Raw genomic sequence first — 15,247 nt, forward strand, 5'->3', positions numbered from 1 at the left:
TCTGAATGGTAAAACAATAATAGGTCTTAAAACTAATTTAATTCAGTACTACGGCACTATTAGTGGTTCAAGAGTTTTCACAATAAATGACTTACCTTTCACAAGATCAGATGCAATTTTCAATAAAAAAATTAAAATCATTGCCAAGGGATCAAGAACTGGTCATGATCGTCTTCTTATTTCTGCCACAAGGAATAATTCCACAGTTATTGCAAGTTATCATTTAACATATAATCCCAATCATAATGTAATGATTAATATTAATTATACATTTCCAAACATCAAACAAACAGCTCTTCAAAATGGGAATAACATGAAATTCGAGATAATATTTAGCATCAATTAAAATTAGTATGGTCTAATAATATAATGCCATTCATTCAAGACGAAAATGAAAACCATATCCTTGATAAAAACGGAAACAAGATTGAATATACTGTTGTTTACGAAGAAATAGATCCTCAATACAAACATAGAGAGCCAATCCACGTTAATGATGATGGCCACCTTGTATGGCGCGTTTTTAGTGTCAAAATTCAAACTATCAATTCAAACATTCAATTCTTCAACTCAAATATTCAATCCTTCAATTCAAACATTCAATTCTTCAACTCAAACATTCAATCTTTCAATTCAACTCAAACATTCAATCCTTCTATTCAAATCTGCAATTGTTCGGTTCAAAATTTCGATCCTTCAAATCAAATATGAAACTGTTTGTTTCAGACATTCGATCCTTCAATCCAAACACCCTTTTTACAATCCAAAAATGTCATTCTTCAATTCAAACATTAGATCTTTCAAAGCAAACATTCCATCCTTCGATTCACATAGGCACTTCTAAATTAAAAAATGCAGTCCTTCAGCTCAATCACTCGATCGTTACATCAAACATTCAAACTGCAAATTTAAACGTTTAATTTCGAGCTCAAAAATTTTAAAACTTCCGTTAATACAGTTTGCCCTTCAATCCCAAGGTTTTAAAACCTGAATTCTTTGATTCAAACTGGCAGTCTCTCAATGGAATCGTTCAGCATTTCGATTGAAATGTTTACATCAAGTCACTGACGTCACGTGATCGCTCCAGCATACTTTGCGAAGCGACAAAGTTGCCGCGCAAACGTCGGCCATTTTCTCGTCGAGTCGAGTAGCTTTTGCCTGATTTCATACCGTGTGGGTCTGGGTACGAGTCTGTGTATTATGGGTTATGGGACTCAACACCCACATAGCCGGAAAGAGCACACCGCACTTTACAACATTTCCAAGTTTGGTGTTAATCAAGCTTTTTTTGGGAAATATACAGCCATTCAAAAACTCCAAATTTTACTAAGAAATGTGTGGAACGCCGGACGTGTGTCCGGCGTTCCATACATTTCTTAGTAAATTTTTAAGTTTTTGAATGGCTGTATCTCGCCTAATATTAGCTTGATTGACACCAAACTTGAGGATGTTGTAAAGTTCGATGTGCTCTTTCCGGCTATGTGGGTGTTGAGTCCCATAACCCATAATACACAGACTCGTACCCAGACCCCCACGGTATGAAATCAGGCAATGTCGTTGGAGAGGTGCAGGGAATTGCTTAATGAAGTTACGAAACTGTATGAAAGAATACAGGGATCCGCGACATCTTCGCATGACTCCAATCCCCGTTCCGATCAGCAGAGAGCGGTCTCGGAGAGAAACAATCCTACCGGTGGTACGGGCGGTGGAACACCTCAGAACTTGGCACAGAGATCACAGAGAGTTTCCGTGTTGAATCCGAATCCAGTGGGTTTCGAGGAACACCGTGGGTTGTTTGGATTCAATCCAGCATCTTCCAAACGGAAGAAAGATGGGGATCATTCTAGGTCTGGGACCAAGAAAAACAAGAATCGTCCGACTTGGACGAGAACATTTGTTTGCTTAGCACAGACAGACGTTGAAAGAATGCCATCTGTTAAAGAGAACATTGTGCTCAAAGGGGCTTTATTGGGCGAGAAGCGTCTTACTTTTTTCGCTGACGACGACTGCCACGTTTTTTACTAAAAACTGAGAGTGGCATACCCAAAGCTAGAGCAAGCCGGAGGGTACAGTCTTCTCAGGGGTGGTCACAGCCGAATGTTGCAGCCACTGAATCCGCCTTATCATGTATCAAGATTGAAAGAGTTAGTTGGGCAAGGGAAGATTTTTGTAAGGCCACTGCAAAGGGATCTTGAACTTACACAAGAAGGGCGCCCAGATGAAGATGAGGTAAGAGAAGCATTTCTCTCCATTTTTTAATTTTATTATTATTATTATTATTATTATTATTATTATTATTATTTTTATTATTATTATTATTTTATTGAAGAGAATTGTAAATAAGTTTTACTAGCTACTGTTAACCTGTAAATAACATTTTACTTGGAATATTTTAATAAAGAGATTTTTTCTATTTTTATAAAAAAAATATATTATTATTATTATTATTATTATTATTATTTATATGATGATAACGAAGTTGATGATTATGATTATTATTTTTCTATTCCCATAACTTAAGCTTATAGCATGTGAGCTACACCCTGGCCATTTGCAAAAAGCTTGTTTTCTTAGTGCTGTAAATTTACTTTTAAAATTCATGCATGTCCTATATGTGAGAACCTGAAATGGCTGTAAAAGTGTTCTTCGGTGTTCATATTTTAACAGTTTTCACTTTTTCATGTTCTCTTGAGATTCTCTTTTGTTACCATATTGGTTTGTAAACATGAGATTGACTAACTTTTATCTGTTTTTTGAAGAACAACATCGATAATTGTTATATTTCTTGAATTGTGCAGTTGTGGTACTTCAAGTTTGAGGAGTGTAACAATTTATCTTCAGTGCGCGCAGTGGTGACAATCTTTTAGAACAATGATAGATCCTTAATATGAAATTTTGATTGTCTTTTAAAGTTTAAAATAGTTCCAAAATGGCATCATTAATTTTGATATTGTACATTTAAAAAGATATGTTTTGTTTATTTCATTTCAGGAAGATGACTTGATTGAGCAGTTTTTAAATTGTGAGAAGTTCTTTACACTAGCAGAGCTGCCTGAGCACCTTAAGAAATGCAGGTCTCTGTTTAGCAATTGAAAATTTATGTCTTAATCTCTTTTAATAAAATAATAATGCTATTGTATATCTCGCATACATACATACATACATACATACATACATACATACATACATACATACATACATACATACATACATACATACATACATACATACATAATTCTTGACAGAAGTTCAGGCTTCAGGAGTTTTCATCGTTTATTGGACCACACTCATCAGGCAATCTTTAACGACTGACTTTTCAAATAACAGGCTGGCAGTAAAATATGGGTGGTTACTATAGAGATGCGTTATATTCAGTAGAGTATCTAGGTAACAGATGCATCGTGCCTTAGTTGCGTTACTCTCATACATACATACATACATACATACATACATACATACATACATACATACATACATACATACATACATACATACATACATACATACATACCCCTTATTTATTCTCAAATTTACAGAGTAGTATGACTAATAATTTCTTTGCACTGCCTACAGACAAATGAGTAATTCTGTGGACTGAAGTTTCCTTAAAAACATGTTGCATTTATGTTCAACAATGTTCAATGAACAATGGTCTTTGAAAACTTAACAAATTTTAATCAGTTAAGTGGTTACAAAGGAAAGGCAAAAGGGTTCCTAATTAGTTGTGTCTGATTTGGGGGTTGAAAAAGACAACTACTTGAGGCACAGTTGTTTCAGGCCCTTTACACTAAGTCTTGGACTTAAAAGTTGACCTACATGGAGGGGTGCAAGGGTTACATGTCCCTGGGAGTATATTTTGCAATTGCTGTCTCATAGAACAGTATCAAGCTCAACGTGTAATAATGATAGATAATTATACATTAGTCAATGAGTTGTGATACATACTTTTGTCATGTTACACTGTATGTTGCACTTCATGATAATGAAAGAACCAACTGTTGTAAATTGTATTAATTATTTAGATTGGCTACAGTATATTCTATTTATGAAAGATGATGTAAGAACTTAATTGGTATTATTTTTCAGTGACAAACAGAAAGATACTACCATGGAGGTTGAAAGCTCTTCTGTTGTGGGAGAACCCAGTGATTGTTCTGCGGAGCCAACTGATGATGACATCATATTGGTGGGTGATGTTCTTGGTGATCCGTCTGATGAAGAATTGATGAATTCAGTGTTTCCCACAACAGGCTTGGGTGGAACAAACACCAGCACCCCTAATACAATTGGGCCTTTGACAGGCAGTGGAAACAGCAGCAGTATTAGTATCCAAACACCAAGCACTTTGCTGGATGATGGACCTGATGATTCTTTGTCTGCCGATTTACCACTTTTGAATGGCACAGATTCCATGACCAATGTACTGTAGATGCAATGACCAGCACAAATTCTGATTCAAGTCCACCCAGAAGTGTTGTTATCCAAAGCCCCACTTTGGAAAGTGGGCCCCAAGTTATGTCTGATGGCATAATGGTAAATTCTCAGTCTGATATGCCTGTTTCAAGTGAAACTAATGCCACTGTCCCCGACACAGACACAAATGTTCCTGTGATTACCAGTGCTGAAACAAGTCCATCCACCGGTGTTCAACTTGATCATAGTCAAGGTGAAGCATCTTATTCAGGTATCAGAAATACCATTATAGTCACAGTGACTGTAATGTTACAATAATATTACAATAATTGTTATCGTATTTCCTCAGTTTCTTTAAAGTATTTAAAGGAATATAATTTTTATGATGACTGTTGTTTTTTAGATTGGAAGTGAAGGCACCCTACAGTGGGAGTCAGTGGGAGACCATTGTTTGTTTGATATATACTTTTACACCTCACTTGAAAAAGCCTCATTGTCTCTTTAAACCCAACTACCAACTGTGGCTTTGAAGCTCAGTGGTCTCCTGTTTGTGTGTTTGTTTTTGTTAAAACTTATTATGCTTTTAGAAGAGTATTGATGTTAAGACATCCCATTACATCACACAAATTTATATAAAACAATCAGGTATCTAATAACAGTGAAAGAATTTCTCACAATCGTTTCATCAGCTGAAATAGCAAAACCATCATCATTGGCTTTTCTTAAGGCATCATGGAGTCTTAAGGCATTTTGTTTTGTCACTATGTCTTTGCTATGGGATGTCGCTATTTCTTTGCTATCAGATAATGCACTTTAGTTTAATAACTTTACACTAATTAGTTTTTTGGTGCTGTTGTAAAACAGGAAAAACAGTAGAAACCATTGTGAAAGAAGCCATACATCACTGTAAAGATACTGGATTGGACAATAATCCGGTTGAAGTGCTGCGTTACTTCCAGAGTCAGCTGGTGCAGGGAAGGCCTCTTGAAATCGAGGATGAAACTTTACCTACTGAGGGGTTGACCAACCAAATTTTTGTTGATCGTTCTAACCTGTTGGAGACTGGATTTGATGAGATAGAGGCACTGAATAACAAACAGATAACTCTAGAAGTGCAGTTTTACAATGAGGTAACTGTAAAAGTGTCCATAACCTAATTTTTTATATTTTTTTCCTGAATGTAAACATTGCACAAAGACCTGTTATAAAAATTAAATTGACAATAAACCAAAATGTGATTTTTTTTCACAGCCATTTGAACTCTTATATCATACTCTTTTAGCCTTCTCATGTTGCTTGTGTACAGCTGTCTGTGTGAATTCTGGTCAAGACCTTACTGCAGGAGAAAGACAACAGGGGGGGGGGGGGGGGCAATAAATGAGGAATTAGAATCATGATACCAAATTTTGGGTTAAACTATCAAATAATTGTAATTTGATCATGATGTCATGACAATTTTTAGTATGATGACCAGTTAATAACTAAATAGCACATCAAACATATATTTATCATAAATGTAATTTTTTCAGTCAGCAGAAGATTATGGAGGCCCGAGAAGGGAATTTTTCCTCCTTATGCTTCGAGAAATCAAAGAGCAGTATTTTGACAATGGCATAAAAGAAGAAATGAAAGACAGATATCACACAATTGGAGTGATCATGGGCGAGTCAATTTCTTTCACAATTTCTCTGCTCTATTCCCTAATTGTCTTGTTTTCACTTTTGTGTTCTTCCCATTTCCTTTTACTTTCCATAAACAGGATTTATGCCAACTTATAATACATCAACATGGTTCTTGGGTCCTGAACAGCAAAATGTTACAGGGTGTGTGTGATACAAGTTTTAAAAATTGCATCAAGTTCCAACCCCTTCCCTTTAAAACTTTGGCAGTGTTTGTAATGATGTTAAATACAGAAAGGGCAATGCGTGATTGTTTGTCTGATTGTCTTGAATTAGAAACAACTGCTCTAGCATTATTGAGGGGACCACAATGATATAGGTGAAGTTACCTGTTCTTGGTATAATTTACACAAAAGCAATAAGTTTGTTATGGATAAGATAACACCAAGAGTTTAATCAAAACGTGCTTACAGCCCTGTTGTGTATATTCTCCTTAGTAATTTGGAATGTTCTCACGTTACCTACCTGTCCTAACCCATGCAGTATATGTATTAACATTATAACGTCAACTAAAACTAATTTGTTTTGTTGTGCTTGCTTAAGCTTTGTTAACTTAGTTTTCTAGGTTTTACTGAACAGACATTATGTTAGATATGTTATAGATATATTATAGATTTCTTTTTTTTTTTTAAGCACTAAGTATGCTACAAAATGGGAAAGTTCCCAGATTTTTGGAAGAATGCCATTTAGATGAAATCTTTGAAAACAAGAATCCATCCCCATGTATGCTTGCAATGCGAAGTGGTCTGGATGAACTGGGAATTTACCAGGTTTGTTTCTATATAATACATGAGCAGGCTCACTTACTTAGGGTTATTTGTGCAAGTTTCTTGGTGATGGAGCAGCAATTCTTGCTGGCTCCATTGTTATTTACACCTCTGCCAACAAGTTACTTGGCAATAACGTTAACTCAATAACTGTAGCTGCCTGCAGGCTAGTTTCTGCCTATTTTTGACCTAGCATAAGGTACTCAGGAGTGGACCCAGGAAGTTTTAACAAGAGGGGTAAAAAAGGGCATTTATTTTGTACTTGATATTTAAAATGGCTAAGAAGGATAGCTCAGATTTAGCACATTTACATGTGATGGCATTTCTTGATAAACTTTCTCTACTGGTCAGTTCTTTTATTTGGAACCGCTGGCACTGATGTAATTTTACCTTAAAAATATTCAAAGAAGTGTCATAACTGTCATAACTTTTTTTCTCTACCTAGATTACCCAGGAAATACCTTTGTTCATCCACCTATTCAGAAAGGGAACAACCTTATTGACAATAAAGCAAATTCAATCACTCCTAAAACCTGCTTTTAGTGAGGATGGCTCAAATGACAGACAATACGAAGGTGCAACATACCACTCTTTTATCAAGTACCTTCGACAAGTAGCAAGTACGTGAGCTTTTTTTTATTTTTTAAAAGGTGAAAATCTTGTAGAATGTAAGGGGGGGGGGGGGGGGGTCGAACTGTTGTAGTCTTAATTACGAACTGTTGTAGTGTTACTCCCTGGTATTTTATAAGTTTGAGCATTCAGGTCACTGATCAGACACAAATGTCAGAACTTTAACCGTTGCTCTTATTCAGTGTATTGGAGAGGTCTATGTATTATTTATTTAACAGTGATAACCGCACTGTGAGTAATCAGGGTAATACGAATGATGTTGCTAGTATTACTCAGTGTAAATTATTTGCATGTGTAAGGCCATTTTTATTTGTGCAAATTGTGGAAAAGATTTCTTCCCCTGTGTTTCACTGCAAATTTGACGTTTCTGTATCGTAAGTTCGTCACAATTTTAAGGTTCTCAGGGAAAACGCTGCAGAGGTTGAATGCATGTATTTGTTTTATTTTTCACCTTAACAGAGAGAACTCAACTGTAAATAAGTGTATTTGTCTAAACACTACTCAATTTGCTTTTCCAGGTGGAAGGAGGGGAAATCTAACTTTACAGCACATCTTACAGTTCACCACTGGAGGTGATGAAGAACCGATTTTGGGGTATAAGATTCCTCCTAGTATCATCTTTGTTCATCCGGTGAAAACAGCTTTTTGCCATCGGCCAACACGTGCATCAACTGTCTCAAGTTACCATGGGGCTCAATAAACATTCCTTTGCCATCAGAGCAAGTTCTTCACAATCTTTATGATTATGCATTTAGCAATGCATATTTCGGATTTCCATAATTGCCTAGCATGTAATGCCCAATGTATTTTGTCATCGTAATTCAATCAAGTTCCTCTTTCCTTGTAGTGAACGCGTCGGATTGATTACACAATGTCTTCTACATTCACTGTTCCGGTTTTGTCCTTTCATATTAGTTGCAAAGTTATTCAGGGTTATTGTACTTTCTAAAGTGTCTGTATCACCTACCTAACCTTATCTTTTTTTGTGGAATTGACTACCTTTCTGAAGTTGATTTCAAGACTTTTTGACCCGATAAATTGGCCGTTAGTCTTTCCCACTTGAGACATCACTTCCAAGAACTTACTCAGTCGGTTCAGGTGAGTTTTATTGGTTTTTAAATGTCAGGAAAAAAGGTTTAACTTTTCTCAAATACTCATCTACGCAGTTCAGAGATGTCAAAACTAGGTAGGTGATGCAGGCATTGTAAAAAGTCATCCAGGTTAGAGTTGTTGAGTTATGTTCAGGTTCTAATGTATGCTGATATTTCTATGCTCTTAAATTGTAAGCTATTATTTTGTACATGCGATTTTGCCCAACGTATAGAATATATAGTTCTCATTCATAAGCTAAGGATAATGGGGCACCTGCTAAATATAACACGTTATGCTCTTAACTTGGAGTGTTATGCAACCATAAAAAGGTTCTTTTTTGTGCTCCTAATTATGCTAGACTTCGGCTGCTAGTAGTAGTAATTGGCCAGCTTGGAGTATAATTTAGCCAGTGATTGGATGAGAAATATCAAATTCCTTTGAAGCCAATTAAAACATTCCACAAGAACTGCCTGAATTGTATAACACGAAGTGCAATATTATGATAACTAGTGGTACATTGTATCAGTAACAACTTTCACCCTCAGAATATCGCATGAGAACGTTTGTGTTTTTAGTGACAAGCCTGTCATATATGGAGAGCTTGAAGGAACCAATTTAGGTGCGCATAATTGACGCGTTTGTGGGATTGGTGCCCAATATTACAGTTGTCCAATTTCAAACAGTTATATTGGACACCCGGTGTTAACGCACTGCAATAACCCAATAAACAGGCACACAGAGAATCAATTGCAAATAAGAACTTTTAATTGAAGTGTTCATGCTCACAATTATTCTGCAGGGAATGGCTGTCTAACTTGCGCCCCCTTCCTAGGCATCAAAAATAGAACTGATAAATAACCAATTGTTCTAATCATGCATAAGTCTTTCTACAAATGCTACTGTTTTTTAAGTAGATATCAAAACCGTAACTGTCACTTTGCTGAAGCGGGTCAATTGCTTCCTTCAGCAACTCTAACTTCTCTCGGGGTAAAGAAAACGTGGCCGGAACCTCGACAAGGTCATCATTCGGAGAGAGTGGTCCATCGTATTCTTCGTCTGGTAAAGGTCCTTCCCAATCGATACCATAGTCTTCGCAATGTTCCTGTCCAAATAGTAAAGAAAACAGACGAGGCAAATTACCTTCATTACATACTGATACAGAGATCAAGGAAACGATTAAGTCGCTTTCAAGCATGGAATAGGTTTAAAACAAGAAAAAAAGAAAAACGAGTTCAAACGTGATGGTTTCCTGCACCTCGCATTGTCTGGTCCACCTTATGCTCTGCTGGTCAAGATAGCGGATTACTTTGAACATTGATGACATTTTTTTTTAAAGAACGTACTGAATATATTATTTCTTACCCCAAACATTTCATCAGACACAGTGGTACCAGATGCTGCAGTTCCTTGCATTCCCATGATCCATAACTGCCTTGGGGTTCTATTGTTGGCAGTTGAAATTCCGTGGGAGATCCATCCTTTAGTAAAGTCATCCAGTTGCGCGTTAACACGGGGGACAAAGACGTAATGGAAGGAAACCATGTGCATTTCGTTGCTAATGTCCAAAACCATGTTGTCTTCCATATGATGGAATAGTTGGTAGAGAGTTGCAATTTTTTGGTAGTAAAGATCGCGCCATAGCCTCTCTATTCTTTGGTTGTGGACACTTCTTCCAGCGATCATACTCCCCCTTCCAGGACCACGCCTGGGATGAGTCAACATATAGAGGGAAACGTCTACATTTTCCCCACCTTTGTCGGAGCGTACACGTGATGGTAATCCGTACTGCTGAACTGCTTCACGGAAACAGGAAAGGACAGTTGAAGCACGGTTATTGGTAGAGCAACGGAGATAGACTGCAATGCGAGAATAACCGTCGATCCCACCATGTATCACCATTCTCCATCTAAACATAGATTATTGTGAAATAGCTGAACAAAAATGTAAAAACAACAACTGCAGCAACCTGTGTTCCTTTGTTGCCTAGTATAAGATGTTTTGAAACCGGTGGGTCAATTTCAAGCGGCTAGTTGACTATCTAATGTCTCATAGTTGGGATCTAAGGAAATGTCTTTGGAAAACGCAGTAGCCCAATGGTAAGTACGTCGGTGTCCGAGTAGAGCGGTGCGGGTTCGAGGGTTGGCCGGGGTTATGGTGTTGAATAGTTGGGCGAATTAGTCGACTCTCACTTTGCCTCACTCCACCCGGGACTATAAATTGTGCCGGCCAATTGACAAAAATGGAATTGGAGTCCGGGACTACCTGTTATAGACTAGCATACGATTAATGTACCGTACAAAATAAAACTATCCTCTAGGGAGTTGACTGATACCTAAATTCATTAACTAATAGCCTGAGAAAACTGACATTGAAACGCTTCTATGGGAACATGTAGGGACGCTTTTTCAATCAATTAGTTTTTGTACATTCTTGGATCGATCGGGGCGTATTAAAAACATTGGATAAAAACTTTGCGAGTCTCCACTGTTAATGGGAGGTTGGGCAACTAAACGATTCCCCACAGTCGGATATTTGGTAAAGTGATACCAGGATGAGGCTCTTGGCCTGCGCCATTCATCTCTAACCTACCATGTATATATGCGTTATTGACCAAGCGTGAGGTCAAGATGGCTGGATATTGGCCAAGTTCTTTTTTTGCGTTTTTATGGACCAAGACGAAGTCGAGGTCCATAAAAACGCAAAAAAAGAACAAGGCCAAGATCCAGCCATCTTGACCGAACAAGCTTGGTCAATAAAGGATTTATTATATGGCTTTACCATCAAGTTAAAACTACAATAACAAAACAAAACACGACATGAAACTGCTCTACTCGGAAAGAAATTCTTCATAGCCGGCCGGTGCAAGATTTATTTTCAGTGCACCTTTGGATTAGCATGTAATGGTGGAAAACAAGGAATCCTAAATTATCTTAGGGCTCTAACTTTATAATGGCTTAAAGGAAGTGTACAATTATCGAGAACGAAAAATTTAGATTTTCGCAAGAGCGGGAAGACCGGCAAACTCGCCATTTTCACGCAATCGCGCGGTGGCGTAAATAATAAAATTTTTTTACACAGTGTCGGCTTCCAATCATTAATTCTTGAATGAAACAATAGATTTTGAGATTATATGCAAACATAAGCCGAAAAAAAGAGCAGGTCAATCAGAAAACTGGGCGAAACTTTGACACGATTTTGTTGTTTACAACAAGCAAGACGCGGCTGAATTAAAAACGTGAGCTTCTTCGGCGAACTTAAAAAAAATAATTTTCTGAACTGCTCTAAACACTAACCGCAACTTCCACTACGCTATGATTTAAATACAGTCATTGCAAACCTAGAGAACTTATCAATTTGGCACTCGACTTGAGATAATAAGTTTTTCAAAATCAATTCTATCTAAAATACTACACGCAGAGCAATTCACCGATTCAACTCACATTCATTGTAGCTGAAACGAAGTTTTCACTACACCAGGACGATTCCATTCTCCTTCCTTTCCTTTAGGTAAATGTTGAGAGTTTACCGAACCTTTTAGTGAGCGTTTTCCCCCAAAACAACGAGAAAATCGAAGAAAACCCGCATTGTTGTTGGGATTAAACTTTCGATGCCAAGCGGACGGGCAACGGGTAATCCCGAGCGGGCAAGATAGCTCCATCTTGCCCGCTCGGGTAGCCAATCACAGCGCAGAATTTGACTCATCTTGCCCGCTCGCGGAGCCAGCCATATAATAAATTACCTTATCAACTTGTGGTTGCCATCTATGTGCCACAGTGCATTGGAGCCACTTACTGAGTAAACAAGTCTGTGTACAGTACTCATCCATCGGATAATGATTCCCTCTGGATCTTGCTTGCGCAACATTTGACGTACCCTTAGCTGGGGCACCCGGTAGCCTCTTGCACGAAGGTAACCTAGCATCATTCTGTAACCACTTCTAGGACACTCTTTTCTTGTTTCACGTAGAAGATCAATAAGATCATCGTCACTTAAGTCGGAAAACGGTCTTGATGTGTTGATTCCATATTCTTTCATTCTGCGCCTAACAGTGCTGAGAGACACCCCTAGCATTCTGCCGATATCAGCTGCGTTAAACCCATTTGCAATGAGATATTCCAATTGTTCCTGGGAAATTATGAATTTTGGCCTACCACAGTTCCCACTGTAGTGCTGACCAGGCCGATGGCTCGACGAATTTTCAATGCTTGAATCTTTATCACGAATTGTAGTAAAAACTTCTCTTAGTTTAAGAATGATATTGTCATATACATCACCGTAGTTATCGAGTGGAGATAAGCGAACTGCATGTTCATACAGCATCTCTGATTGATAGCGAAGATAATCCAGTGTTGTAGAAGTTTGATTTCCTTCTTCTATAACTTTTCCCAATTCCATTTGTAATGACAAAGTACGTGCTAGAAGGTGTGCTATAGCAGAAAAAGCCATATTTTGACTGATATTTCGAGATATTCTGTTGTAATGTCCGTCCGCGTTTTATAAATTCCCGCCTTTTTCTTTTTGGAGGCATGCGTATTGACGCTCGGTTCCAGACTACTGGAGAGGAACTGAAAGTTTGGACTGCGGAGTTGAATATTTGAATCGCCGAAGTGAATGTTTGAATCGAGTCACTGCATAATTACATTGTGAGACTGTCTTTGAATTTATAATCTGGATTTCATATCTTAAAATTAAAGTACAGAATGTTTCAACAGCAGGATTTCAGCATTTTCTATCGAAATTGAACGCTGAATTTATGGTGTATTGTTTGACTTTCATGATTTCATTGAAGAAATGCACGTTTGGATTGAACGATCAAATGTTTGAATTGGAAAATGGCATGTTTGAATTGACGAAATGCATCCTTAAACTGAATGATAGGCCAGGCAATACAAGGAATGCATGTTTAACTTGAAGAATGGCATTTCTGGATTGAAGGAAAGGGTGTTTGGATTGAAGAATCGAATGTTTGAAGCAAACAATTCCATATTTGGATTGAAGGATCGAATGTTTGAATCGACCCATTCCATATTTGCATTGAAGGATTGAATGTTTGTATTGAAGGATCGAAAGTTTGAACCAAATAATTGCAGATTTGAATTGAAGGATTGAATGTTTGAATTGATAGTTTGAATTTTGACACTAAAAAGATGGAACACAGCCAAATCATGCAATAACTCTCAGTCAACTCCAGAGTCATACAGAGGATACTATCAAACCACTGATTAACAATAGTATAAGACAATCTTTGGTGCAATTGGATTCTGACATCAAAGGACTATTGGAGAATATGATGTGTGCTAAAATAAAACCGTTAATGACCGTATATAAAGATATGGGCACTTGTTAATATCTGTAAAAGAAATCCTTGGAAGTGGCGAATTTGATGATGATCTCCTAAAAAAGCTACAACATGCTGATAATTATATTTTAGACAACACACCGATTGTCGATAAACAAGCAAAGATGTATGATAAGTTATTTTACTAACCTATTTCACCACCAATTAAATCCAATATATGGTTCCAATATTCTTCATAATATGCTAATGTTCGGCCACTCTTATGTCTGGGTCAATTCCAAAAGCGATCATCCCCCCCCCGAGCAAACCCCCGGGCATTTGACTTTTTTAAAAATGCCTGATCAAATTCCCCTCTATATGGGCCGATTTCTAGGTCAAATGCCCCACTGGTTGGGGCTGAAAAGTCATCGTGTTGGTTTTTTTTTTGTATTCGCTAGCTCTGTTTATATAAAAATCAACGAAATTCATACAGTAATAAATTTAAAACAATTTATTATTAAAGATAATGCATAACATCACATATGAAACTCAACTAACAGAGAGTTTAACGATATATGTACCGATACTCGCTTTTCTTTTATATTAAATGTACATGAAGTTTGCTAATACGTGTGGTAACAAGAACAATGATAAAAAACCTAGACATGCCAACAAGTCGAGCTTCGAACGCCGAGCAAAGGGAGAACGAAGCTTGAGGGAACTTGGACATACCACTGAAATTGAGAAGCGAAGGGCAATATGTAACCCGGCCATGCCAAAAACAATCTCAGATATATAGATATTTGTTGGAACGCTTCTCTATAGTAGTATTTTAAAAATGGCTTACTACATTAAAAACTGTTTGACGGAAAATATACGAGTAAATTCTGGTTGTGAATAAAGCATTCCGACAATTTATGCGACCGCTGACCAGCATTTTTTCGACGGGTCAAATGCCCGATGGGTCGGGTTTCTATTCGCGTCAAATGCCCCACTATGTGGAGCCGAACAGGGGTCAAATGCCCGGGGGTTGCCCGGGGGGGGGGGGGATGATCGCGCTTGGAATTGACTGATACATTAATACAAACAAGCGGACTGTGTTCTAATCTCATTTTGTCCAAAATTTGTTCCAATAAATATTTCACACTGATAATACGTTTCCTTTTCCCGTTAATGCGGGGGAGAATTTTATTTATTTCGGTAAAGATACGATGTATTTTTACCCTCTGTTGAAAGTTAACACATGCCATCGATGCTGTCAATAAATTATTAATAGTATTCTCAATATGATATTTTCGATTGTAAACGCTCTTTGTATGCATACGGTAAAGATTCTCTCGGAAATCGACAAATTCGCTCACGACTTTATAGCCAGCAACTTGCCCGCA

The 15,247-nt window shown here is 37.5% G+C and overlaps 3 protein-coding genes across 5 annotated transcripts; 2 read left to right on the forward strand and 1 right to left on the reverse strand.

Annotated features, from left to right (window-relative positions):
* Nucleotides 1-1,554: 1,554 nt before the first annotated feature.
* LOC146453704 (uncharacterized) lies at nucleotides 1,555-4,429 on the forward strand. The gene is made up of 3 exons (XM_085096341.1): nucleotides 1,555-2,229; nucleotides 2,992-3,074; nucleotides 4,087-4,429. The coding sequence occupies exons 1-3, from the start codon at nucleotides 2,098-2,100 to the stop codon at nucleotides 4,427-4,429; spliced, it is 558 nt and encodes a 185-aa protein (XP_084952467.1). The 5' UTR covers nucleotides 1,555-2,097.
* A 5-nt stretch (nucleotides 4,430-4,434) lies between these two features.
* LOC146453705 (uncharacterized) lies at nucleotides 4,435-8,146 on the forward strand. 3 transcript variants are annotated; one of them, XM_085096328.1, is made up of 5 exons: nucleotides 4,435-4,684; nucleotides 5,278-5,543; nucleotides 5,943-6,862; nucleotides 7,305-7,479; nucleotides 8,008-8,146. In XM_085096328.1, the coding sequence occupies exons 1-3, from the start codon at nucleotides 4,435-4,437 to the stop codon at nucleotides 6,189-6,191; spliced, it is 765 nt and encodes a 254-aa protein (XP_084952454.1). In that variant the 3' UTR covers nucleotides 6,192-6,862; nucleotides 7,305-7,479; nucleotides 8,008-8,146. The 3 variants fall into 3 exon arrangements, with proteins under 3 accessions (XP_084952454.1, XP_084952456.1, XP_084952455.1); XM_085096330.1 differs by having other exon boundaries at nucleotides 4,435-4,666; XM_085096329.1 differs by having other exon boundaries at nucleotides 7,949-8,077.
* A 1,306-nt stretch (nucleotides 8,147-9,452) lies between these two features.
* On the reverse strand, nucleotides 9,453-14,089 carry LOC146453706 (uncharacterized). Its single transcript, XM_085096312.1, has 3 exons — nucleotides 12,321-14,089; nucleotides 9,944-10,487; nucleotides 9,453-9,683 (listed from the first exon to the last, which is right to left on the reverse strand). The coding sequence occupies exons 1-3, from the start codon at nucleotides 13,025-13,027 to the stop codon at nucleotides 9,453-9,455; spliced, it is 1,482 nt and encodes a 493-aa protein (XP_084952438.1). The 5' UTR covers nucleotides 13,028-14,089.
* Between the last annotated feature and the right edge of the window lie 1,158 nt (nucleotides 14,090-15,247).

The sequence above is a fragment of the Pavona decussata genome, unplaced genomic scaffold, assembly GCF_977016875.1.
Source record: "Pavona decussata unplaced genomic scaffold, jaPavDecu1.1 SCAFFOLD_324, whole genome shotgun sequence".
Classification (NCBI taxonomy): Eukaryota; Metazoa; Cnidaria; class Anthozoa; order Scleractinia; family Agariciidae; genus Pavona; species Pavona decussata.

Excerpts from the sequence above, each read along its gene's own strand:
- LOC146453705 (XM_085096328.1), top strand. The coding sequence starts at position 4,435 with ATGACCAGCACAAATTCTGATTCAAGTCCACCCAGAAGTGTTGTTATC. Across the intron at positions 4,685-5,277 it reads AGGTGAAGCATCTTATTCAG|GAAAAACAGTAGAAACCATT; the intron begins GTATCAGAAATA and ends GTTGTAAAACAG. Across the intron at positions 5,544-5,942 it reads AAGTGCAGTTTTACAATGAG|TCAGCAGAAGATTATGGAGG; the intron begins GTAACTGTAAAA and ends TAATTTTTTCAG.
- LOC146453706 (XM_085096312.1), bottom strand. The coding sequence starts at position 13,027 with ATGGCTTTTTCTGCTATAGCACACCTTCTAGCACGTACTTTGTCATTA. Across the intron at positions 10,488-12,320 it reads GGCAACCACAAGTTGATAAG|ATGGAGAATGGTGATACATG; the intron begins GTAATTTATTAT and ends ATCTATGTTTAG. Across the intron at positions 9,684-9,943 it reads TGTCTGATGAAATGTTTGGG|GAACATTGCGAAGACTATGG; the intron begins GTAAGAAATAAT and ends CTATTTGGACAG.
- LOC146453704 (XM_085096341.1), top strand. The coding sequence starts at position 2,098 with ATGTTGCAGCCACTGAATCCGCCTTATCATGTATCAAGATTGAAAGAG. Across the intron at positions 2,230-2,991 it reads GGCGCCCAGATGAAGATGAG|GAAGATGACTTGATTGAGCA; the intron begins GTAAGAGAAGCA and ends ATTTCATTTCAG. Across the intron at positions 3,075-4,086 it reads GAGCACCTTAAGAAATGCAG|TGACAAACAGAAAGATACTA; the intron begins GTCTCTGTTTAG and ends ATTATTTTTCAG.